Below are 27,392 nucleotides of genomic sequence, written 5' to 3'. Positions count from 1 at the left end.
TGGGGTAAGTTCGGACAAAGAGAAAACCAAACTAAAACAATAATTGTAAACAATCCGGCTGATCTATATGATATGGTAACGAACCCTTCATTGCTCGTTTGCAATATACTCCCTATCAATGAGAAAAACGTTGTGGTAAACTATCAACATAAAACAGAAACTGCTGAAATGCTAAACACGGTCAATGTTTGTATTGCCGCATATACAACTACACAGGCACGTCTCAAACTCTATGAATATCTAGATAAATTGGGGCAAAGAGTATTGTATTATGATACAGACTCTATCATTTATACTAGTCGCGAAGGAGAATGTGACCCTGAGACAGGGGTTTTAATTGGTGATATGACTGATGAGTTAGAATGCTACGGACCAGGGAGTTATATATCTGAATTCGTGAGCGGGGGACCCAAGAATTATGCGTATAAGGTTTTTAGTACGAATGATAATACCGAACATACTGTTTGTAAAGTAAAAGGTATTTCTTTGAATCACTCAACATCACAACAAATTAACTTTGATACCATCAAAAAAGCAATCCTGAGTACTGATGAGAAGGATAAAAATATTCAGATTATTTCTAATAACATTCGAAGAACAGCAGTTCACGAGGTCATAACAAAAACTGAAACAAAAACCTACAACCCTAAGTTGGAAAAAAGATTATTTCTCTCCGATTATACCTCTCTTCCATATGGATTTAAAAGGCAAATAAGTCATCCCCCATCGTCATCACTATCGCCAACAAAAACAACAACAACATCAACAACAACAACAATATAACCTAAATAACCTGACTAAAAACTAAAATTATATAAATAAAAACTATAATGATTATTTACTCTTTGTTTTCTTTTGAACTTTAAACCTACATATATATAGATATAGATATATATATGCAAGTATTTACTTATTTTAAGTAAAATGTAGCATGGTTAATGAATTTCCATCAGTTGCTAATTGCAGTTACTTTTAAAATGTTCTGGTGTGAGAAAATTAAACAAGGAGAGAACTATTGCATATGCGAAGCGGCATGGTTGGAGATAAGATTTTCTGACATACTATTTTATTCAGAAATTATAGAACTTTTTATAACACCTGAGCATGGATCAGAGTGTTGCATATTTCGAATAAGATGCGGGGAGGCCATGTCGGCAATTTCAAATTTAAGATTACAATTTCAGCAACTACAACATGTTCGTCTAAGAGTTAGAGGAGGAGTATTAACTATAATTGGAAATATTTTTCCAAATTCAAGTGTAGTTAATTGAAAAGAAAGAGAATATCCTGCTCTTTGTCCCTTTAGTGAAGTTGAAGTTTTCAATACAACAGATAAGTTTATCAAAGAGCGTCATCCATCTCAACAGCATCATTACGACCATAATGTGGGGAAAATACACTTAAAACCTACAATTCCACATAGTCATCAAATGAAATTGTCTTAAATTAATTCATTATCATTATAATCATCATCGTCGTCATAATCATAAATATGAGGGGGAAAGACTGATAAGAGTTTATGAGAAGTAAGAAAAATGGATTGTTGTAAAATTGCAAACTATATAAACTCGCAAATGAAGCTCACTACCATATCAGTTCAAATTTATCTTCTGTCCTGAAAGCGCAACAGCTTGTTCCAGTAAAACCCTAGTGTTAAAATGTTTTCATTTCTATTATTTACTATTTGTACAATAGTACCATCCTTCGTACTTGCTTTTCCACTACCACTGGGTATTAACATACAAGATCTCAATACTACAGATAATCTCTCATTTGCATTGAATCTACCGAACAATGACACTGTAACAATAGGATTATCATTCCAATTGTTATCTTATTCACCTGCAGGAATCTTAAAAAATAACATAGAAGCATAGAAGAATGTGACCATAGAATCAACAACAACAACAATCACTCCTAAAAAAATGTATTAAAAAGGAACATTGTCACTGTAGAGGAAGCAATTGAAAATTTTAGGCAAGACTTAATAAAAAAGGAAATTGAAATATCCGGAATTATCCAGAGCAAGGATATATTTTACAGACATTTCAAACTAGAATTCGATGATGACCAAGCCCTAACTATCCGATGTTCCTATGACAGTAATTTCAACCTACGCTCTCTTAGCATTAAGTGTTTTGAATATCATCAATATGAGACGGAAAGAGTTTTGAGCAATGGAGAAGTTGAGGTTTTTATGAAAGAAGATATCGAATACAAAAGCGATGTGGAGTATATTGATTTCAAAACCATGAAACAAACTTATAGTATGAATATTGATTGAATATACATAATATAATGTGTAACCCAATGAATTTATATTTTATTATGTTTTTTGGAAAAAATAAAATAAAATTATAAAAAAAAAAGTTATTTTATTTTTATCGAATCCAATTGAGAGGAATGTATCCAAGAATTGTGTTCAGATGGAAAACCCAACCATTTGACCAATAATTTATCTTTTTTCTGTTGAAGGACTTTCTCAATTAGGTAAGTATCTGGAAACTTTGTTTTCTGCAATTCTTGTTCATAGAATCCGCCTTTGATGGGGTGTCCTTGAAAGTCCTCCAGTAAATATGTCACAGGATTTGTGCGTTGAATTTTTGTTATTTTAAATATTTCGGTTGTCCAATTTGGAGTATATCCCTTATCAAAAACATGTTTATACTTGCTTATTCGGACACGATCACCAATGATGAATTTAGACGAGGGAAATATTTTGATGCGATTATAGATTGATGATAATAAATATTTTTCATGTTTTGCTGTAACATTAGATGGCTTCATTTTTATTGTGCGATGCGTTGTATTGTTGTAGGTATATATTAATGTTTTTATTATATTTATCCAGCGATATGAACCATTAAAACTAAATTCTTTCCACATCATACTTTTTAGGGTGCGATTAAATCTTTCAATAATTGAAGCCTTAAGAACACTAAATGAAGAGTAGTGTTTTATATGATGCTTTTTCATAAGATTTTGAAATGTTTTATTGTAAAATTCTTTTCCATCATCTGTTTGTAAATTATTTGGTATACGTCCTTTTTCAAGAATATTTTTCATTGCAATAGAAACATCTTGACCAGTTTTATTTTTTATTGGTATAGCCCATGCAAATTTGGAAAATGTATCAATCACTGTTAGAAGGTATCTGAAATTTTCGTTTTCGTCAGAGTAAACACCCATTTCCACCAAATCTGCCTGCCAGAGATCATCAAATCCTTTAATGATGACGCGCCTTCTCTTAAAATTCCTTTGCGCAGATTTATGTATTTCTTCGACAATGTTTCTTTTACTCATTATGAAGTGAAATGAAAGAATATACCGTGTTGTTTTTGTATAAATAGTTTATTTTAAATTTTATTTTAATCTCTTATATAATAACATCAATTTCTTAATTCGAATTATTTTATGTTCCATCATAAAACATGCACAAGTATCTGGTCCTTCTTTGCATACATTTGAAGACCATGGACAATTAAGAAAATGACACCCGTAAACAGATGTTGTGTTGGGGACATTCTGAAATTGTCTTAGAAATGATATAAAATTTATAATTTGCTCATAGTGTTCCTCCAATAGTATTTGTTGATTTACTTTTAGGAATTCCAAAACTTGGTTGAAAATCAAACTAGTGTTGATGTTAGACATTATATATATAAAAAAAAAAAAAAAAAACCTTCTAAATACTTCAACAACTTGACGTGAACTGAAGGCTTATTCCTTTCATTGCTTAATATATATTTAAATATTGTTTATGTTGTTGTTGTTTCGTTTTCAAAAGGGTTTGGTTTTATTTTTGTATTATTATTATTATTATTATTATTATTATCTCTACTTTTCAACAAAAGCTGGTGTATCTTTTCGTTTTCATTATTAAAGTATTGTTCTAATTTAAGAACGGAATAATCAACACAATTCTTTGTTGTGGCATCTGTTGTTTCTAAAGGCTCCCCCAAATTTTGTACTCGTTTTCCATTTAAATTATAATCACCATTTTTGTTTTTTATAAAACTTTCACCAGGTTGGCCAGGAGGTCCCTGAGGTCCCTGCTCTCCTCGAGGACCTGGAGGACCTACTTCCCCTCGTGGACCAGATAGAACATTGTTAGTAGTTTTATATGAAGAACGTCCAAACTTATCAATGGGCATTTTTATAGATATTATTATTTATTGAATAATGTGCGCTTCTTTTAATTCTTCTATTATTGAAATAATTTCATTAGTATGATTACTATGACCAGCTTGCTGTGAAGCAATAAGAAGTTTCAAACGAACTACGAGTTCATTAGGATCATCCCAGTAAATATAATCTTTTTTCTTATTTGATAATTGGAGTAATCCACGCCCCACTATCTTAGGGGAGGGGGAGGGGGAGGAGGAGAAGGGTTCATTGGTAGTGCGAAATAGCTTTTTTATAATTTCTTTATATTTATACCCTCGATTTCCGTGTATCTGTTTTAATGAATCAGAGGAAATTCTATGTGCATTAGTGTCTTGCAATATTTCCTTGTACATTTTTAAATCTTCATTATTGTATAGTTTTTTATTTGGTTTTCTCTTAAATATTAACTCATACAACCCTGATGTTCCTTTATACGTTTTGTTCTTAATGAGCATATTTTTTTCAATAAAATTTATGTATTCAGTACCGATTTTAAGTCGCGCTTTATCATCTATACGAGGACCATATACTTTATCACTACATGCTGAATTATTTTTTAACAAATTTATATATTTATGAGATATTTCATCATCATTGTCATCATCATTATCAGCATCATTATCATTATCATCATCGTCATTTTCGTGATCATGGATAACTTTCTTCAGCTGTCGAATATTTTGATTCCTTATCACATTTTTAAATTTTCCAGGTGAAAAGATTTTAGATGTGGATGAAGAAGGAGTTTCAAAGTCGTTGAGATTATATGCAGCATTATCAATGGTTTCATGTTTAATTTTCTTAGAGGGATGTTTATAAGTTTCATAGAGATTTTCTTGAATATTCTTAGATTTTTCCACCAGTTGTACAAGAGGTTTTGTGATTGGTTTAAATGTTTCTTCCAATTGAGTCTCAATTGTCTCTCTTCCATTTCTTAGAGTTTTATATTTTTTTCGTAGAGCTTCTGTAACCTTTACGAGCTCCTGTGTTAAGTTCTTATCAATGTTCATCATGATGACTCAATTTTATGTTTACAACTGATACACCGAGTAAATAAGTTCTGCAGTATTTGTAAAAATCTTCCTAATGTTCTTAAACTGATTTTTAATTTAACGACCTTAGTTGATGTCTTATAGAAAAAACCATTAAGTCTTTTGCTTCGAGCTTTCTCTTCAAATATACCGCTACAAGATTTTTTAGAACTTTTTTCATATAACATTACTATTTGTTTTACTAAAATCTTAGGAGCTGTACAGCCTGAACTGTACTGCTCTAAACTGAATACTGTACTGCTTTAAACTGCACACTATACCGCTTTAAACCGCATACTGTACCGCTTCATAACGCATACTGTACTGCTTTAAACTGCACACTGTACTGCTTTAAACCGCATACTGTGTTGATCAGTACTGTACACTGCATGAATATAAGAGGTGTTATAATTGAAGATATTGATCAAAACCCTTTCTATATCGGCCTTCATTTAAATGACTATCCTTGTTTATAACCAGAAAACCGTATTTATCTTTCCAACATTCTGCACAAACCCTTTGAAATGTATTAAATTGCATATCGGGGTTAACATGATCATTAAAGATATGTCTAAGGTTCATATCATCCTGTTTGAAAACAATCAAAAAATTTGCATTGTCTCTAATCAAATGCTTCGGTATACGAGTATACGTTTGAGATAAATAAAAACTGTCAATCGAATGATGTCTCCCCATACAAAAGTATTTTCTCACAGTGTCTTGTTTTTCACAAGCAATATCGTCAAAGATAAATATAGACTTGGGTCTAGCTTCATCGGGTTGTACTACATCACTATTATTTGAAAATGCAAAATACCCCATTTGTTTTATTGGAAGAACTGCCATACGCAGAAACTCATACTTTGGTTGATGCAATGACTTTGAATATATATATATATTCTCAAACCGTAATCCATTTGGATGTTGAAGTAAACTCATCATGACATTTGTTTTTCCACAGTTAGAAGGCCCAGTAATTATACCTCTGATACTATTTGGAAAAAGTTTTCCATGTTTTCTGCCTGGGGTGTTTTTTTCTAAATCCATATTATTAACTGGTAAAGTCTGAAGTTGTTGAACGAATCTCATTTTTCTGGTAACTAAACTTTTTCTTATAAAAACAATAGTCTTATATGATTGAGTTCATAGTGCATTCAAAGCTTATATGGGTAAAACGTATACAACTGATTATAATATGATTGACTTTTTGAAGAAAATAGTTAGTCAGAGAAAAAACGTCAAGGGAAGCGGACTATTGAATACAGCAATAAATAAATTACCAATAGAATTACATCTTCCCGGTTACCAATACTGTGGACCTGGAACAAAACTTAAATCAAGATTAGCAAGCGGAGATCCTGGAATTAATTCCTTAGATCAGGCCTGTAAAGAGCACGATATATCCTATTCAAGATTTAAAAATACCTCCGATAGACATATAGCAGACAGAATTTTGTCAGAAAAAGCCTGGCAGCGAGTAAAGGCTAAAGATTCCAGTATTGCAGAACGTGCGAATGCATTATTAGTGACTAGTCTTATGAAGGGAAAATTAAAAATGGGTATGGGTATGGATGCTAAGAAACGAAAAGTTAAAAATCTAACCTTTAAAAAAGCTATACAAAATGTTAACAAAACTCTTCGAAAGAAAAAACCATCCAATATGAATAAGGCTATCACAATTGCTCTATCATCGGCAAAGAAAGTTTTTTTGGATCCTAATAACAAACAAAATAATACTCGTATAAAAACACCTCGAGTTATTTCAATACCTAAAATTGGGGGCGTACTACCTCTTATTCCTATATTTGCTGGACTTTCTGCGTTAGGTGCAATAACCGGAGGTGCTTCATCTATTGCTAAATTCCTAAATGATGCTCATAGCGCTAAAATAAATCTCGAGGAGAAAAAAAGGCATAATCAAAAAATGGAATCAATTGCCCTGGGTAATGGCCTACATCTTAAACCATATAGAAAAGGTTTTGGATTATATCTTCGTCATCAATCAAAAAACTTATAGAGTCGCTACCTAAACATGCCTTAAATGAACTGGATCTAATAAAATTTGCGCAAAATTATATTCCACATTTCCGGGGAGTTTTTATGATTGATAATCTACCAAAACATAAACCTTTAAAAAATGAATGTGGAATCGTTAATTTAGATTCTTCCAATGGCTCAGGCACTCACTGGGTAGCATATTGCAAAAAAGACAACAACACTGAATATTTTGATAGTTTTGGAAATCTTCAACCACCTATTGAAATTATTAATTATTTAGGTAATAGAATTAAATATAATTATGTTCAATACCAAAATTTTGATACAGTTAATTGTGGACACTTGTGTTTGAAATTTTTACAAGATTGCTATTTTAAATAAAATAATAATAAGTCTTAAAAATTCAAATTAAATGTCATTTTCTTTTGAACCATCATGGCGTTAACATTAACGCTCAGTGGTAATACTTCACATTTAACTGCAGATTATTTCCCTCCTCTGGACCTAGATGGGGGTAATGATTACGTTTGTGGTTTAATTGATTTACAAACTTACAATTCGATTCCTAATGTTGATGAGCAAAATAACTTATTTCATATTCAAGATATGGAGATTGAAATTCCTATAGGATCTTATGAACTTGATGATCTTGCTTTATTTATAACTGGTGTACTTGAAGAACTAAACTCAACCACATCGTTGGAAATAAAGGCTAACACCAATACAATGCAGTGTGAAATCCAATCAAGTGAAGAAATAAACTTTAAAAAACATCGTTCCATCGGAAAGTTATTAGGATATAGCAAACGTGTCTTAAAAGCAGGTCAAATGCACTTTTCAGATTTACCTATAGATATAAATAGAGTTAATGTAATTCGTGTTGAATGCAATGTAACAATTGGTTCCTTTATCAATAACAAACCTGTTCATACGATACATGAATTTTCACCAGAGGTGGGACCAGGGTATAAAATCATTGAAGTCCCCAAAAATGTAATCTATTTACCTGTGAATGTCAAACAAATAAGTTCGTTGTCTCTAAAGTTAGTAGACCAAGACGGTTATTTGATAAATTTTAGAGGAGAAACTATAACAATTCGATTACATTTAAAGCCGTTACGTCATGCTTATTTATAATAATATAATTGAGCACAATACCCAGCACAATATTAGTGTACCTAAGACATTGAAGAGAGCAACGCCGAAGCTAACTAAAGACAATAAATCCTTTCTGCAATCATTGGGTTTTAATTTAAAAAACTAAAAAAGAGATGAATAATAATATATTGAATATTACTACTGCCCCCATACATGACAACACCATATCTAAATTTGAATATCACAGTTATTCTCCATTCTTACAATCATATAATGTCAGTGATGAAATACGTATTCCTATACATCAACAAGATCTTTGTATTTTACCATGTGAAAGTTTTATTTACATTGAAGGAAGTCTCACAAAAGAAGATGGAACAATATCTCAGAGTGCAAAATTATGCAATAATGCTATGGCTTTCCTTTTTGAGTAAATTCACTATGAACTAAATGGAATAGTCATTGAGCAGAATAAGAATGTTGGTATTACAACAACAATCAAAAATTACATTTCATTAAATGAGAATGAGAGTAAAAGCTTACAAAATGCTTCATGGAGCGGTAATGAGAGTATTTCTACTTCATCGGGTGTTTTTAACTTTTGCATTCCTTTGAAAATGCTTCTGGGGTTCGCTGAGGACTATAAAAAGATAATTACAAGTACAAAGCATGAATTAGTTCTAATCCGAACGAGAAATGATGACAATGCAATAATTTCTCCTAATGAAGTTGTCAAACTTAAGATTTTTAAATTACAATGGAGAGTACCACACATTACTTTAGCTGATGCTGAAAAACTTACACTACTCAAACAAATCCAGACAAGGCCCATTCAGATTTATTTCAGAAATTGGGAAATGTATGAATATCCCATTCTTCCAGAAGCACCCGAGCACATTTGGTCTATTAAAACTTCGTCTCAATTGGAAAAACCACGATACATTATAATCGCACTACAAACAAACAGGAAAAACCAGCGAGTTAAGGATATTAGTAAATTTGACAACTGTGATATAAGTAACATAAAAGTACACCTCAATTCCGAAACTTACCCTTATGAGGATTTGAATGTCAAATTTGCAAGGGAACGATATGCCATTCTCTACGATATGTACACCAAGTTCCAACAATCATATTACGGTAGAACACCATCAGCACTTTTATCAAAACAAGACTATAAAAACGATGCTCCAATCATTGTTATTGATTGTTCTCACCAAAACGAAGCAATAAAAAGTGGAACTATAGATGTAAAGGTTGAATTGAAAACAAATACAAGTGTACCGCCTCTTACATCAATGTATTGTGTTATAATACATGATCGCATCATTGAATACAGCCCTATCACAGGAGAAATTAGAAAACTTACTTAAAAAAAAGTTCCTAGCATTATACTTCTGACCAAAACTGAAAACACCATACACATCTGATCATTCAAAGAAAATAAATAAAAACATTTTTGAATTTTTTTCGTAATTATTATTTTTATTTTTTTTATTTTATTTTTATTAAGCAAAAAAAAAAAAAATCAAAAGCATTGACGCTTTTGACTAAATACAAAGATGTCGTCATCGTCATCGTTCTCGGCTGTATCACCCCCTGGATCCTTCCGTTTTGATCCGTGGCTGTCTGTATGAGGAAGGAATTTTACCCCTTCCTCGGGGCACCCCATCATCCTCAATGAGGTCAGCGCCGCTACTTCAATATCTGAGAGAGCGTTAAAACGCTCCCCCAGAAAAACCTTACAATTCTCCAACTCGATGAGTATCTTTACCCCGAATCTTGTAGTGCACCTCCGTGCACTTACAATGTTTTGAGCTATGCTCGGTAGCTCCTTAACAGGGATAAGAGGTTTCTCTTTACTTAGTCCGTTCAATTTAGTTAATAACGATTCCATCATGTTAGAAATTAATTACTGAATGAACAAAATACCAAAAATGTTCCTCTTTTATACTGTTTAGCTATGAAAATTTGTAGATTATAGCAGTCGGACCTTCATATATGGTTTTCCATTTTTTTTTTTTTTAAAATTTAGATTATGATTTTCGAAGGTCATTATCATTATAAAAAAAAATTAAAACAACCACATATGTCAAAAGTAAAAATTACTTCTATTACTGTTAAATCAAACATGCATTAACCAAAAGAATTCGATAAGGTTCGAATAAGTTGTTTACTAGGTATGCGGTTTCTGCATATTCTGTATGATAATTCTTATGTCTATATCAAAAAAAAAAAAAAAAAAAAAAAAAAAAAAAAAAAAAAAACAACCACATCTACCAAAAGTAAAAACTACTTCTATTACTGATAAAACAAACATACGTTAAACAAAAGAATTCGATTAGATCCGAATATGCTGTTTAAGATGCGGTTTCTTCATATATCTACTGTATGATAATTGGTTTATACCTAATATAAAAATATCTCACGTGATATTATGTGATACAGTTTGTCAATGTTACTTCATAATTGTTATTTTTCAACTTAAAAACCATATATCCAAAACCCCTAATTTTTTTTTAAACTCTAATCCAGCAATGTATAAGATTAAAAAGAAAAAAAAAAAAATCCTTATCGAAGAATGGAATAGTATTTAAGCGAGTTCATCTCTGTCAAAAATACCATTCAACTATCAAGTAATCAGTATGCATTTTGTCGCGGATCTTCAAGGGTTTACTGGACCTAACAATAAATTTATCCCCAAGGAAGTTGCTCTTGTAAGCAGCAACAGTGGCTTCCATCTGTTCCTAATCAAGCCTCCATACCATTTTTCTACCCTATCACCGTCTTTACAGAGACAAGCGAATTGGTTGAAGCGGAACCATCATGGTCTTACCTGGGAGGATGGAACAAATAGCTTAACATTTGTTAAGCAAACATTCCAGACTATAGTAAGATCGAACTCTATAGTCTTTTGTAAGGGAGAGGAGAAAAAAACATGGCTTGAGGAAATAATCAAAAATGAAAACGTAATGATTATAAACATAGAAGAATTTGGTGACACTCAGAACCTGAAGAATATGAAGAAGAAAAGAACCCCGCATGAGATATCCTGCACCTTTCATATCAATAAAAAATGCTGTGCATTGGAAAATGCATATGCAATACAAAATTATATAAATAATAAAAATTAATAAAAATTGTATTTTTAAAAAAAAAAATTCAAAGATGTCTTCTTTTTTTTTTTTTTTGATTATTATTTCTTATTATTCTTTTTCTTCTTATGTTCACTATCATTATCTACAGTGCTTTCTTCTTCGATTTGTTTTTCTTCTCTTTTTTCTATCAACCCACAAAAACGTACCATTTCACTACCATACACTCGCCCCAGACATTATCCTCAAAACTACACACACACACACACACACACAAAAAAAAAAAAGAAAAAAACAAAAATAGATTACAAATTACAATAATATACAATTAAAAACACTACAAATTATATCCACACATTAGCACAATGAGTTGCGAGCTCGCTTCTCAATCCACACATCCCAAGTTCGAGCCCCAATCAATTTACTTGTTTTCTTTTTCAATATTATTATTCCTTATCTGCGATTAACCGCAAGAAATTCCCATCACCAGTCGCCCTTTCTTCTACTCCTCTACTCTCTCATTCTCTATCTTCTATCCTATGTATAGTGGGTTGCCAAATTAATAGGGACAGTCATGGATTTGAAGAAAATTGTATGTTTTCGTAACAAAATTAATGAAAATCTTAAGTGTATATTGATAAATAGTTACTTTTTATTAAGGTTGGTTATTATTGCATCAAAATAAGTTAAATAAATAATAATTTTTAGATTAATAATTTTAAAAAATAGCTCTTAATCGAAAGGAACTAAATAAACTACAAAAAATCAATATTTGGTAACTTTTCCTTTTGCCTCAATAACTGCTTGAATACGTCTCGGCATGCTATCAATGCACTTTTTAGCACATTCTTTAATTGCAGGGCAGTGATGCCAGACCTGTATCAGTTTTTCAATAAGTTTTACTTTTGTTGTAATAACTTCTTTGGCAATTTCCCTTTTAGTGATCTCCCATAGGTTTTCTATGGGGTTCATGTCAGGGGAATTGCCTGGCCATGATAAAACTGGTATGTTTTCGTCATTCAAATATTTTGTCACACTCTTAGCTTTATGGCACGGGGCTGAGTCATGCATGAAAAGATATGGTTCGTTTCTTGGGAACCATTCTCTTAGCTGGGGTATGAGTCGAGTTCGCAGAATGTCCTTATATTGGTCCTGTCTCATGGTCCCCTGCACAATTTGGAGACGTCCAACTCCCCTTGTGCTGATAACTGACCATACCATTACTTTAACAGGATGTTTTACCCTTTCTACGATGCATTCGGGGTAGTACTTCTCTTTGGGACGTCGCCGCACGAAACTGCTCTTATCAGCCAAAATTTCAAATGATGACTCATCGGAGAAGCACACTTGTAATAAAAGGAAACAACATTAACAATAAAACTAATCACATTTTCAATAACTTTTTTAGATAATTGCATTGGTAACCTACCCTACTCCAGTCATCAACAGTCATGTGACGATGCTCCCGAGCCCAAGTCAAACGTTTTTTTATCATTGCCTCTGTGAGACGTGGTTTCTTAGCTGGACGACGACCCGAAAGTCCTTCCTCTGCCAAACGTCGCTGCACAGTTCTTTTGGAAACCAATATTCCCGAATCATGGATAATGTTTGTAAGAACTGATGCACTTTTCTTGCGATTTTGAAGACAGATGTCTCGAATTTTCCTGTCTGTGCGGGGTGTTGTTACTCGTTTTCTTCCACATTTGCCAGTTTTTTTGGGAGTAATAGGAATTTTTTGGTCCAAATTAAATTTTAATCTATTAACAACAGATTTTGAAACACCCGTAATAGCAGCTATTTGTCTTTGGGAATGACTCGAATGAATTAATAAAGTTTTTATTTCCGTTTTTTTTCTTGGGGTGATATCCATTCCACGACCCATTCTGTTCCAAAAAAAATGCTTATAATCATTAAATATGATTTTTGTAGAAAAGATTTGTTTTAAACAAAATAAAATACATTACTTACGTTTCAATTAAAAGAAGTTCAAACAATTCCCACAAACAATTTTCAAAAAAATAACACCTTTAAAGCTCAAACAACATCCACAAACAATTTAAAAAAAAAAAACACCTTTGAGAACAAAACCGCTTTCTCCCCGAATGAATCTGGGTTTTCCCCGAATAGAACCATTTTGAATATCCTCCGATAGCTTAATATAACCGTCAAACAAGTAGGCCGTGAAATAAAATTCACCATGTACACTTAGAACCAAAAAAACAGCTTAAAAGAACAATGAAACATGAAATTTGATGAAAATTTACAATGTCCCTATTAATTTGGCAACCCACTGTATATACCTAAGACTTTGTCAGCGACCAAAAACAAGGTAGCGAGTGTGTCTTTCGAATTTGGTTATTTATGTCATTGACATTCTTTCTCAGTCTGATCTCTTTCACTCATTTTTGGTTGTAAGTCAAAAATTCGTGATTTCCCGGTTGTTAAGCGGGAATTCTTAAAATGATCTCTCCCTGGTGTGTTCTTGTGGTAGTGACTAAAAATAAAGCAACAGGCGGGGTATCTATCAATCTATCCTTGTACATGTTGCCTGCATGGATTTCTCGGGCAGCTTTCTTCACCTCTGTCACATAACCCAACGGCTTTGTGTACTTACGGCTGGTGCCTACGTGATTTTGCACGTAACTTCTTTCTCGATATAATACAAAAAACAATTTTTTTCTTTCACACTTCCCGTTCTTTCACACGCGGGGTTTTATTCTAATAAAAAGACAATATTTTTTTTATCTATCGCGTCACGGGTCAAATCGGGCTCGAAGGACTAAATGTATCGACAACTAAGTGGTGAGCTCTGTCCGAAATTCCAACTTCTATCTTAAAATAAAAATACAACGATTTTAAAGTGGAAAATTAACCAAAAACCACTATCTTCCGTTTTATTTAAAATCGGCCTCCTCGGTCTTATTGGCTCTACATTCTCTTGTACTCTTTCTTACTATATAGAAAACATCGAAGTTGCCAGACTCATGCAGTTCGATACAGTTATGGATATCACTATCACTATCAGGTGGTTAGGTTCATAACAATTAGGAAACTCTAAATTAAAAAGAAAAAACGTTTTAAAACAAATGTCCACCGCCCGGATCAAACTAATAAAAGGAAATTTTACGCCATCGAAATACAAAAATATTTCTTTAAAATTGATGACATCCTTGCCAACCACTATAATAAACGGCTGCACGTTATCTCCTTTTTGTTGTAAGTGCTTGATGTGATGCTCAACGTTCTGAATAGAGGCTGCAACAAAAATAAATCATTAATGGGAGTCCTTGATGGTTGGTTTCAATGTTGTCTTCATTCCCTTCCGGTCCTTTCGCACAGACTTTAATGTGGGTACAAGGTACCCATAAAGTGCCCACAAAGGAGCGGCATCTCGACAGTCTATGAATTTTGGTTTCTTGGAATAAGTACAACCCTAAGTAATTTAATTTAATGAACCGTTTTATAAATTGGAACTAAAGTAATGAAACTATAAAACTGAAATTTCTCATTAAAGACTCTTAAATACAAAATACTGACAGTTCCTAACAACTGATATGATATCAACACTATAACAACCACAAACCCCCAACAACTTTGTCATATTAGGTTGAATTGATATGCATGTCTAGACATTTATTTCTCTGTTACCATCTTTATCAAAAGGAAAAATAACAACAAAACAATCAAAATGACAAAAAAACAATGAAGAAGAAGTAATAAAAAATACAATTTTCAATTTTTATAACTTTATTTAGGTATACTTATTCAATTTTTTTTTTAATTCTCAAAAACATAGTCGTTTTTGAGAGTGCATAAATAATTCGCTGCTGGAATCGTCGTCTTCAACTTCATGATCCTCTCTGGATCGTTTTATACGTTCTTCTGGCAAGAACTTTACTCCTGAGGAAGATTGATGCATCCTCGTATTCTGCATGGCCTTCAGCTCCCCGTCTGTTAAGGTACTGAAACGATCGCTCAGAAACACTTTATACTTGTCTAGCTCGAGAAGTATCTTCGTTGCGTAACGAGTGTTGCACCTCCGGACCTCTATAATTCGTTGAGGATCTGTAGATAGATCCTTCAACGAAATCAGTGGCTTCTCTTCAGTCATTTTATTTAATTTTTTTAGCAGAAAATCCATTTTTTTTTTTTAGTTTTTCTTGTACTACTTAGTCCAATTATTTGGTTAATACTTAAATTTAAGAAATTGTTCCCTCTCTTATATACAACTTTTACCGCTACCATAGAATACCTTACAAAAATGATTTTTACTGGGACAAAAAAACCTTACCTGTAGTGCCGAAAAAAACTTTGTCGTCATAATCAGCGAATGGATCTATCCTTTTTCTGTAAATTTTTCTTCTTCGGGATTGTGACACCTCCTCCAAAATATTGATATCATTAATAATATTTGCATCGTCGGAACTCATAATTAATTTGTAGGTACTTTTAATAGTTTCACTTAAAAACTTTTATGCTGACATTTCATAAATAAAACAAATGTCATTTCGACAGCAGCTGTCTGTTTGGCAACAAATGTAGTAGATAATGTAATAGAGCACACTTTAGTTAAAGACGTGTTTAATTTGGTTATTGGTTAACACACAAATAAACTCGTCTCTAAAGTTTAACGTGGCGTTTATCTAAATGCTTGTTTAGTCAATAATTATTGGTAAGGCGCATAATGTTCAATATGTTTCAAGTTGCTACCTGGTCGTGGAATACTATTTCTTGGCGTTAACAGCCCTTCGGTTGCTTGCTCCCATACAGTTATGGTGTGGCTGTTTTGCATTATAGGCTGGGAACCAAAAATTCTGTTCTGCAAAAGGAGCTTTTAAAAAACATTCTCCAGTTCTTTTGTTAATAACTTTTTCATTTAAATTATTTATTAAAAACCTTGTTTTTGCACATGTATTCAAGAATAATTTGCTCATTTTCCAAAGCACAACATTTTTGGTTAGAGTGAAAATAATATGTTTGTTCACAAATTAATTGTTTTTTTAAACATTTTAAATTGGCCGTATTGCCAAAATCCTCAATATTAATGTATGTTTTCGTTTTTTATTAGGATATTCATCCAAATTACCTTATCCTTTCCTTTAAAAAAAGCTATTGAGTTTCCTCTGATCAGTTTTTTTTATTTGTAACGAATGTTAAATTCGTTGTACCGCCTATTTTTTTTTTAATGTGTAACGAATGTCAAATGTCCTTCGAACAGATGATGATGGTTCAACCATTTCACCTGGCTCTGCAACGCGTTCCACAATTTGTTGAACTTAAAGGGTGATTTAATAAGAAAGTGTTGATGTTGTCCTTGGTGAATCAATGAAAATTCTTTTGGTATGAATTCATTGTTGTAGCCGATGAAACCTTGAACATCAAAGCAATGTCCATTGTAGAAGAAGTGCCGACTGGTGCTGGGAATTTCTAGCGGTTATGTGGATATAATTTGTAGTGTTTTAATTGTATATTATTGTAATTTGTAATCTATTTTTAGAAAATAAAAGGCAATTTCATGGTAATAACAATCATGAAATTCAAAATTTCGCTGTTTCTTCGCAAAATCCGTCAACTTTGAGGTCTGCAATTTTAACTTCTTTTCCATTAGCAGCATGTTTTAAACTAATTTTCCTTGATTTGGATTCTCAAATAAACCATTGAATTGCTTTCTTAGACTGATTTCGGTATTGTATTGTATTGTACTATTGTATCTTCCTTGAGAAAATTTCGACGATATACCAAGCTGCAGGCTGATGCTATTGTAGTTGCCTCCAAAACTGGCTCTACATTACTTTGAGCGAGAAATAATTTCCGAAATTTTAAACATGTATCAGCCAAAATCTTAACATCACTAATACAATATTTAGGTAGTTCTTGTTTCATAACAAAATTGTCATTTTTGTGTTCGTTGTACCATGTCAAAAAAATATTCCTCTCTTCAGACTTCCTAGCATCAGGAGCATATTATTTAAAAGGAGGTAATTTTTCAGCGTAGTCTTCATTCTCCAGTTTGTTGAAAAAATGGGAGAAGTACCCTTTTTTACATGTGGGGTCCAGGTCAAATGCTTTTGGTAGCTTCGATAAAGCCATAAGGAAATAATAAGTGAAAATAAGTTCTGCAGTATTTGTAAAAATCTTCCTAATTTTCTTAAATTGATTTGATAGAAAAAATCATTAAGTATTTTGCTTCAACGCCGCTACTCTAATATCAGTGAGAGCGTTAAAACGCTCCCCCAGAAAAACCTTACAACTCTCCAACTCAACGAGTATCTTTACCCCGAATCTTGTAGTACATCTCCGTGCACTTACAATATTTTGAGCTATGTTCGGTAGCTCCTTAACGAGGATAAGAGGTTTCTCTCGAATTAGTCCTTTAACTTAGTTAATAACGAATCCATGTTAGAAATTAATTACAGAATGAACAAAATACCAAAAATGTTCCTCTTTAGCAGTCGGAGCTTCATATATGGTTTTCTTTTTTTTTTTTCTTTTAAATACAATTTTTATTATTTAAATAATTTTGTATTGCATATGCATTTCCCAATGCACAGAATTTTTTATTGATATGAAAGGTACAGGATATCTCATGCGGGGTTCTTTTCTTCTTCATATTCTTCAGGTTCTGAGTGTCACCAAATTCTTCTATGTTTATAATCATAACGTTTTCATTTTTTATTATTTCTTCAAGCCATGTTTTTTTCTCCTCTCCCTTACAAAAGACTATAGAGTTCGATCTTACTATAGTCTGGAATGTTCCATCCTCCCAGGTTAGACCATGATGGTTCCGCTTCAACCAATTCCAAATTATATGGAGCAGTTCCTTCTATCGGCTCTTATATTCTATGGTAATTTGACACTAACAAAAAATAAAATTCTTCTCGAAGGCGAAATTTGAAAACTTAAAATGCAAATAACTTTTAAGGCCGATAAAATTCGAACAAGCGAAATACATTAAAATCTTCGGCCCGAGTTTATGTTCAATTTAATATAGTTTTTACTTTCGAACACGATCTATTTCCGACTTTTTTTCGATTTTATTCGGGAGCGATTTAAAAGCACATCCGCACGCAACAACTGTTAAGAGAGTATATTTTGTTTCTGTTTTGTTAACATTTAATTGTATCATTTTGCACACTTTTTTGTTGGGAGAATTTGGGACATTTGTTGATAAATCTGTTGTTTATTATTAATTGCTTCCGTAAGTCTTTTATTTTTCTTAGGATGTTGAAGGTTGATAAGCATGTTGCACTTTATTTTGACTAATATTTATTAAAGAAATTAAAATTAAACAAAACACCCGCGCGAAATATTAAATTTCAATTGCAAGTAGTAAATTATGCCGAACTGTCAAACAACAGCGGCGATAAGCGACGAGGCAAAATTGCAACAAGCAGCAATTTAAGTGCTGCCACCACGACGAGCTCAGTGAGGGGTGGGTGTAGCAACTAATGATTAATCGATTGATTAAGTTGCATGAAGATGTGATATCACGTTGTAATCAAAATTATTAGTTGAATTAGTAATTGTCACAGGGGCGGTCTTACGTTTCGTAAGAAAAAGGGGCGCCAGCAATTTTTTTTGTTCCTGAAATAAGAAAAAGGAAATTGCAAACCTTTTCTGAAAACAAGAAGAGAAAAACACCAACGAAACAGTATAACCACTAAATAAGAAGATAAAACAAAAAAAAAAACAAAATGGATATCTTTTAGGACAAATTTATTTATTAGAATATGCCTGAGAAACCTTGCTAAAGCAGGATAAAAACTCAGGATCTTTTCAAAAATTAACGTAAGGTTTTATGGACTATGGACCGTTAAGGTCTTAATTTCCACAAACAAAATTGGGGTAAAAGAATTAAAACAAGTTAACCGAAAATAAACAAATTTGTACTTATCTTTTTCCTGCAGAGCCCCAAATAGGTATTTTTCCTTTCCTTCTTTTTCTTTTTCATTTAAAAAAAAAAAAACCACACTACTAAATTCTCTTAGTTATTCTCAATTTTCACTCGGTCTCGGTACGAAAATCAGACAAATTATCTTTTATTTTTTTTCTTTATGTTCACGCTCTCAATGCTCGAAAAGAATTGACGGACAGATTCTAAGATCTGCCCTATCTCTTCTTTTTCATCTCCCGCCATTTTAGCTTTCAGCCAATATGGAGTGGCGGATTTCAATCACTTCATCAACAGCCAATCGCCCATAAGTCCATAAAACTTGTCTCCCGTATTACATTCTTTTCAAAATTAATACAATTAACGTTAAACAAAGCAAATTAACAATTTGAACAAAAGAATTCAACCAAAAGAATTACAAAATTTAGAATTTTTTAGACTTTATGTTGGGCCGTGGGCCATCCTCCAGTTGGAGTAACTTCCCGCGTTTGTTTCGCCTTAAAGTTCACCTTCCCCAGACCGAACGATCCGAATTCAAGATACAGAGTCACACATCGATGGCTCGTCACCCGACACAACGAAACAGAAAAAATGCAACATGAGCACAAGTGTGCTTGTTTGTAGTTGCTATAGGGTTCAATGCACGTTTAATGGGTTTGAAAAGGGAGTGCATTGATTGTTGAATATAGGAAAATGGAAAATTAAGAACTGGGAATTTTGGGTTTTGTTGATCGCGTGGTTGGCAATATTGGAGTTGAATGGAATTTTTGTAGGTAATTAAAAGGAAATGATGAATATGGGAATTATATGTGGGTCGGATATTGTTCAATCAAATCAAAAAGAAATGATGACTGTTTTAATTTGAAGTGGATTTAATTAGAGTGGAATTAGGGAAGATGATAAGGGAATGTTGTGAAGTAAGTGCTTTACAACACAACATCAACATATGTCCCACTTGACATAGTTGCACTACGATGGGTCAGTATTGCAATATGATCCGTTATTGTATTGTGTTTATTTGGTTGACATAGTTCGATTGCCGTTCCTATGATAGTATAACAATATACTCGTATATGACACATGCGGAACACTTGGTCGTAATCGAACTATGTCATGTGTCTTGAATGCGATTCATAGGAATTGGGTAATTGTGGGAACTGTGTGTGGTCTCTGTGACTAAGGGCACAACATAAATTTGTAACTTTTAAAGTTTAGAATTTGCATGGTCTTATCTATTTTTTAATATTTGTTGGGTCAGATAAGAGACTCCGACATAACACATGAATCTTTAATTGCATAAACGAACAAATTGTATTCACTTGATTCTTAGAAACGATTACCCCCGCATTACTATTTAACCTACAGAGTGTCACAAAATTTTTCAACTAAGTATACAAATATTATTAAAAACAATGTTAAATTACTCATAAACAACATAACTATTATAATTACTAATCATGTTTAAAAGTTACAAATTACCGCTATAAAATGGTTAAAAAAAGTAATAATTTTTTTGTCTTACAGAATTGAATAATTATAAGAACTAAAAAAAAAAAAAAAACATTGTATCTACATTAAATAACATCAATCAAATGAAACTACTATCAACATTTCATCATTTATTGGTTCTGTAAAAATCTAAACAAAAAACTTATTATGTATAATGAACTTTGCTTTGTTCAATGAAAAATGTAATAATATTATGTCCATTGTAAAATATATATTTGTAAAAATTGGATGAAATTAGGATACAAAAAATAAACAAATTAATATTTTAATTTTGCATCATATGTTGTTTCAAAACATCATTCTCAAATTTGTCATATTCAATTTTTCAAAAATATGATAATTGGTTTAAAAAAAAATATAAATTCTATGTGAAATAAAATTTTAACTAAAACAGGCAAAAACAATAAATTAAGATGAATTTAAGACAAGATATGTTTAAACTTTTAAGTGGAATATGCAATATGCCTTAACTTTATCAATATCCAGAAAATGTTTATTAAATTAATAAAAAAATATTATTTTATGTGAAATTTGTAAGTATCATTTCAAAAAACTTATGAAACAAACAAAAATATTTACCTAATATTTAAAATATAAAACTTTGAGTTCTTTAATAATAATCCAAATAATATTTGTCAAACAATCTGTGTGAATACTTATCGGAATTTCCAATGGTAAGGTAATATAAATTGGTTGATTTTTGATCTAGATCAGTGAAAACATAAATTTCCCCTGTTTTTACTTTCCATGGGACACAATAAATTGGTTTATTTTTGATTTGAGATCAAATGTTAAGTTGGAAATTTGACAGCTCTACCGCGCGATTGAACTTTTTCTTTAGCGAAATAAGTTTTTTTTTTTTAAATCATACCAATCAAATGAAACACGTCTTGTTCGTTGTGACGATTGGAGTCAACTCTCTTTATTCTTACACTTATTTTGTCACCTGAATTATGTTTTTAATATTATGCTTGTCAGCAAAGTAACCAAGAAAAACAAAACGGTGCGTCTGGAACGTGAAGGAATGTGCAGATTGTTGCAGTTTAAATGCATTCGAATTAAAAGTATACACTAACATATATGTGGCCCACGCGTTAACGCTCCACTAACAATGAAAGAAAAAGTTACAATCGTGTTCCATGCGCCACGAAAAAAAATCAATTTTTGATGGAAATCTGACTTTACTTATGGAAAATCCCGTTAGATATCATATGGAATGAGTTGGATGACCTTATTGATATAGCTGTCAATAAATTTAAAAAAAAAAACAACTTTCAACTGTTTACAATAAGCAAGTAAACATTTAAATTTCGAGGTCTAAAATTATTGTAAAATACAATTTTCAATTTTTGATTTTTATAATTCATGGATTTTCAAAGAAAATATAAACATTTGAATTCAATGTGTCAGGTTTGTTTAAATTCAACCATAAGTAAATCAGGTGTTGTGGAAAATATCCAATATCTTTTGATTGTCCAGCTGTTTTAGATCACCTGTTCATCACATAATAAGCGTCCACACACCCTATCTATCTGAGATTGAACACATCCAAAGTGTGAGTAAACGAGATGACAAGCTGTCAAGAGAAGGAAATGAAATGTCAATTATGACATTTACTCTATAGTTTAAATGTCAAACAATCACTCTGAATCCATCTCATCCAGTGAATTCTGTAATCGGCATGGAATTCCTGGGTCACTTTATATTTCTAAGACTTCTGAGAATGTTTGCTGTCATTGAGAGATTGAGAGCAGTAGAGTTAAATAAAATATAGGTAAGCACAATTCACTATGAATTCTTACTTAGTAATGAAATTAGTCCTGCAATTCTTTTCTTTCTTTATGATTCTTGCGATTGAGAATAAGTGGAAAATTGAAGAAGATCTATTCTCAAAGTTTTGACAACAAAAAAGAGAAATGTGCATGAGAAATTTTGTTTATATTTCTAAATTGATAAATAATTAAGAGACCTGTCAATTTTCAAAACCAAAACTTGTTGATCCAATTATTTCTTAAGTTAACTAAACTCTTCTGATCTGGAAATTAAGTTTGAATTTAAGTTTTTGTAAAGTAACGCTCAGAAAATATTATGTTAGAGTATTTAATTACATTCAAAACGTTTAGAAAAATATGCGTTTATAAAAATGCAAATCTTTTAAAAGAATATCTTTTATAATTATGTAAATTTACAAAAACGTGTTGTTCTTTCAATTACTCAAAAACAATATCGTATCTATATCCTCACAGTTAAGTTAGATGCGGTTCAATATAATTATTCTAGAAAAAGAGTTGTTTGTTTTCATGCCAAAGTCCATTATCAAAGGTGGAAACATAATGAGAATATTTAGGTTTATACATAATTAATATTTAGCTTCTTATACGTTAAAGATTTGTTGTTTTATTTAATAGTTGCGTGATTTATTTTGAATAAATAAATATAATTGAATTATAGTTGACAATGATAACTGAGACTTGCACATTTTGAAATAAATGTATTTTTTTGAATGTATTAAGAAATAATGAAGACATAATCTATTTTTGTATTTATGAATATACATTACGTATGTATATATATAGATTAATTAAGTATACTTAAGTTCTTATCATTTAAACGAACAAAAAAATACTGGTGATAAAATGTATATAAAATAAAGAAAACGAAATAAATATAAAAAAATCTTTTTTTTTTAAATTTAAATCACAGGAAAAGAAGAACTCGAAGGTAAGCATTAAAGACGTAGGTGGCGCAACAGTCTCTAGAGATCTAAGCCTAGTGACTTGTAACATAGTAACATAACCATCAAACATTGGTCGCATTCACAAAGCTAATGGCTACGTAGTCAAGGGATTCTGATTGGCTAAATCTAACTACAAATGAAGTTAAAATTTCCCATCCGACGTAGTGTAAGAAATTCGGCTACAAAGTGAGTGGAGAATGATTTTGACGTTTCACAATCAGCTGCTCGGTAAAGTAACACGAATTCAAAATGGAATAAACTGTTGAATATTTAAATACAAACTAACTTTTCTGGTTGGGAGCTAAAGATCGACTGCCACATTAATCTGTGTAACTTAAAATTCTTAAAGCTTAAAATAATTAAAAGGAATAAAAACGATGAGTCGCGAAATGCGAACAAAGGGTAATGTGTGCAATGCACAATCAGCAATTGTGTGGGAGGATGATTTTAATATCAATAGGGTGATATTGATATGGGGAATGTGTATTAAAATAAACACAAAATTTGGATGCTGGGCATCGTTATGTGTGGTCACATCATTATGTGGGGCCAAACGGAAATTGGAAATAGAGTGTAGGAAATATATGTATAACAATTCCATAGATGGAGGGGACCTACTATTTTTATGCCGAATGAATACGAACGCTTTAGAAAGCACTTTTCTTGGCAAAAATTGCGCTTGAAGGATTTTTGCAATTCCTCCCGTGTAAAAAAACTTTAGGTGGAACAGTTTAGCGAATGACCCCAACACCTCTAGCACGACATTCCTACGTATCAACTATCACGTCACGGGTACTACTTTGAATGTAGACATTTTAATCACCATTAAAATTGAATAATTTTAAGCGCAGAACATAAAATAGTGAGATTTTGAACACTGAGAAACAAACATAACCACTTGGTAAAATTCAACATGATACATTTAAAGGTTATTTATTTAAATTATTATTATTTGAAATGAAATAAAACAAAGATGGCTTGTTAACATTTATGTACATAATATTTATTTTATTCGAAGGTAATCTTGGGGCATTATAATTTAAATTTGATTTCTGGCAATCAACCGCATGGCTTGCTTGGACTTATCTAGAGCTCTAATTCCAGATGATTTCCAACATTGGCTGACTTAACTAATTTATTTATTGTTCTAAACAATTTGCAAATTAATTTATGAATTAATAAATAAGGACGACAATGCCATTTGAAGTGGTTTTTTAAGCTTGAAATTAGATTAAGTTAAGATTAATTTATTATGATTAAATACAAAAAATCATGTAAATAGAAAACAAAATTTAGTACTTGCTTGTAAATAAATAACAAGTTTTTATAAGAGAAAAAAAATTGTAAATATCCAAAAATGTATGATTAGGTGTTTTTGCTAATTTAAAATAAATTTGTAAAGTTGTTGTTCTCTGCTTGAAGAAACGTTAGCGTCAGTAACTATTTTTGACGCAAGACATGTAATTGTTGGAGTAACAAACAAGATCTATCACTATGATTTTACAAACAGTCCTTTTTGTAATTTCATATTGTACTAAAATATAGTTATCTCTTTTGTTCTTAAAAAGATAGAAAAAAGCAAAACTTTGGTATCTAACGGATACAAATCTAAAACTTATTCTTTTGTAAAGCGCGTGCACATAAAGTAATTTTTCTATATGTGTCGACGACCAAAAATGCAACCAAAACGAACACATCTTTTTTTTTATTTATGTATGTTGCCTATCCTGCTTATCATTATTGGTCTGAAATTTCTTATGTTGGCACCATTGTCATTTTTATTTATTTTGATAATCCATTGTCATTTTAAACGTTCAAGTCAATTTTCAAACGTTCAAGATAAGAAAAATTACCAATCGGTAAAAATACTGACAATCCTAATACTTTTCAATATTATAACAACGTTGTAATACTTTTTAGAAAATAAACAATTCGCTACAAGTTTCACTTTCGCATTTTTCTACTTGAACAATTTGCATTTATAATAAAAGTATTAAATACAAATTCGCCATTTCTTTTATTTTATTGGAATACGGAAAAGGTAAAGAGTATAATAAACTTCAACAGTAATTAGACGATGCAATCTTACAATTCAACTTTACAAAAATTGCATTTCTCCTGCCTTCTAATGCCTACTGGTGAAAAGTGTTTTTCCCAGCCTCATACGGAGTAATTTAATGCAGGGTAGTCATTCCGTAATTTTCAAAACGATAATCGTCAAAACGATTATCATTAACGATATCGTCAATAATTTGCTTCACGTAACTTTATCACTATCGTCTCGTTCAATCGTTTTCAGTATGAGTTCGTTGAGTATATTCAAAATGTCAAAATGAACTCAACGAAAGATAAGCTTGTTCAATAACTTGAAAATGTTATTAAACTTGGTTTTTCTCTATGGGAAATTTTGAAAATTTGCAAAAAACGTATTGTTAATAAACATACCAATTATTTTGTGATGTTTGTTGTTATTGTCACTTTTTGTGTTTTCATTTGTTGCTGCCGAAGATAAAACAATAATGTGAAAATGTTTGTTCAATGCTTTATATTTTTGTAAATCAGCTGCAATCTGCAATAATAAACCCAATTTGGTCAAAGGGAAGGAAGTGAAGACTTCATTTTATCCACAGGGAACATAACTTGGCTTCAAAAATATTTAATGTTTCCAAAACTAATTTGGATTAGTGCTTTGTGCAAGAGCGATACAAAAATTGTTGCCTGTCGAATATACCAATGTTCCTACGCCCCAAAGTTTTAATAGTTACAACAAATTTGAATATTGAATGTATATATGTACATTATGTATGTAGAACGACAACCGTCTGGTAAATTTATTGTTTATAATATCATTATAAAGTCCTCTTTTGCAATTCCAAAACTACAAGTGTTTTATTTATTTAACAACAATTAAGAGAGATTACTAATGTTTTGTATATAAAAAATGCGTAACTGAATTCATTGTATTTTTTTTTAATTTTTTTATTTTCATTTTGTAACAAAACTAAACTACACCGAAACTTTTTTGCTTCAATTTGCTTAGTTGTCAATGGAAATTAATAGCAGACGATACCTACTTAGCTATCGTGCAAACGCTATCGTTTGGACGATATCACTTTGACGATTATCGTCTTACGTGAAGTGAGACTATCGTCGAAACGATATCGTCGAACGATTATCGTTTTACGGAATGACCCCCCAGTTTTCTCTTGTAAGGTTTTTACTGTAGGGAGTGCGCTTGTGGTGATTTTCGTACATTCGCAAGAAAGTTTGACTTCTTTCCCATAAAGTGGCTGCCTCTTTTTCTAAGTATGTTGCTAAAATTTTTGTAATTAAACGCAATGATTCTGGTACTTCAATTGTTAATGGTAAGTGGAATGTTTCCTTAGCTGCGGTGTCAGCATCTTGGTTGCCCTTGATGCCTTCATGTCCAGGTATCCAAGCCGAGGAAGTATCTTTGGAAGAGTATAAGGGACTTCTCACGTTTTCTAAGGACTGGAATTTATTGAAACCACTTTTAAGGCCGTTTAGTATGCTGGGGTTGTCAGTAAAAATGATTTTTTTCCACGATCTTCTTTTTTATCAGCGATCATCTGACTATGAAGTCCTTTTAATTGTTGATGTATTGTTTTTTTTATTATGACTTGCTAAGGAAGTGTCGATTATCGATCGAAATTTTGTTTCCAAGGTGGAGGAGGAATCTGAACTACCTCATCTCTTGTTGTGAGGGAAAAAGGAAGAGGTAACCCTGGTTCTGATAAAAGGGACGTTATCTTATTTATTGCAGAGATGGTACCCTTGTGAGGCTTTTCTATGCTAAGCGATTTCTTCGTAGCCTTGTGTAATGGGTGCAAGGGATTACCCAGGGC

The 27,392-nt window shown here is 31.8% G+C and overlaps 1 protein-coding gene across 1 annotated transcript in view; it reads left to right on the top strand.

Moving 5' to 3' along the window:
• Nucleotides 1–22,191, top strand: part of LOC129951355 (uncharacterized) — a 46,382-nt gene extending 24,191 nt beyond the window's left edge. Inside the window, exon 2 of the mRNA XM_056063457.1 lies at nt 20,805–22,191. Coding sequence (XP_055919432.1) covers nt 20,805–20,810 — 6 coding nt within the window. The 3' untranslated portion in view covers nt 20,811–22,191. The remainder of the gene's footprint in view (nt 1–20,804) is intronic.
• Nucleotides 22,192–27,392: the final 5,201 nt, after the last annotated feature.

Source organism: Eupeodes corollae, chromosome 3 (assembly GCF_945859685.1).
Source record: "Eupeodes corollae chromosome 3, idEupCoro1.1, whole genome shotgun sequence".
In the NCBI taxonomy this organism is placed as follows: Eukaryota; Metazoa; Arthropoda; class Insecta; order Diptera; family Syrphidae; genus Eupeodes; species Eupeodes corollae.
The sequence above is the reverse complement of the archived record's forward strand: the minus strand, read 5'-3'. Positions and strand labels throughout refer to the sequence as shown.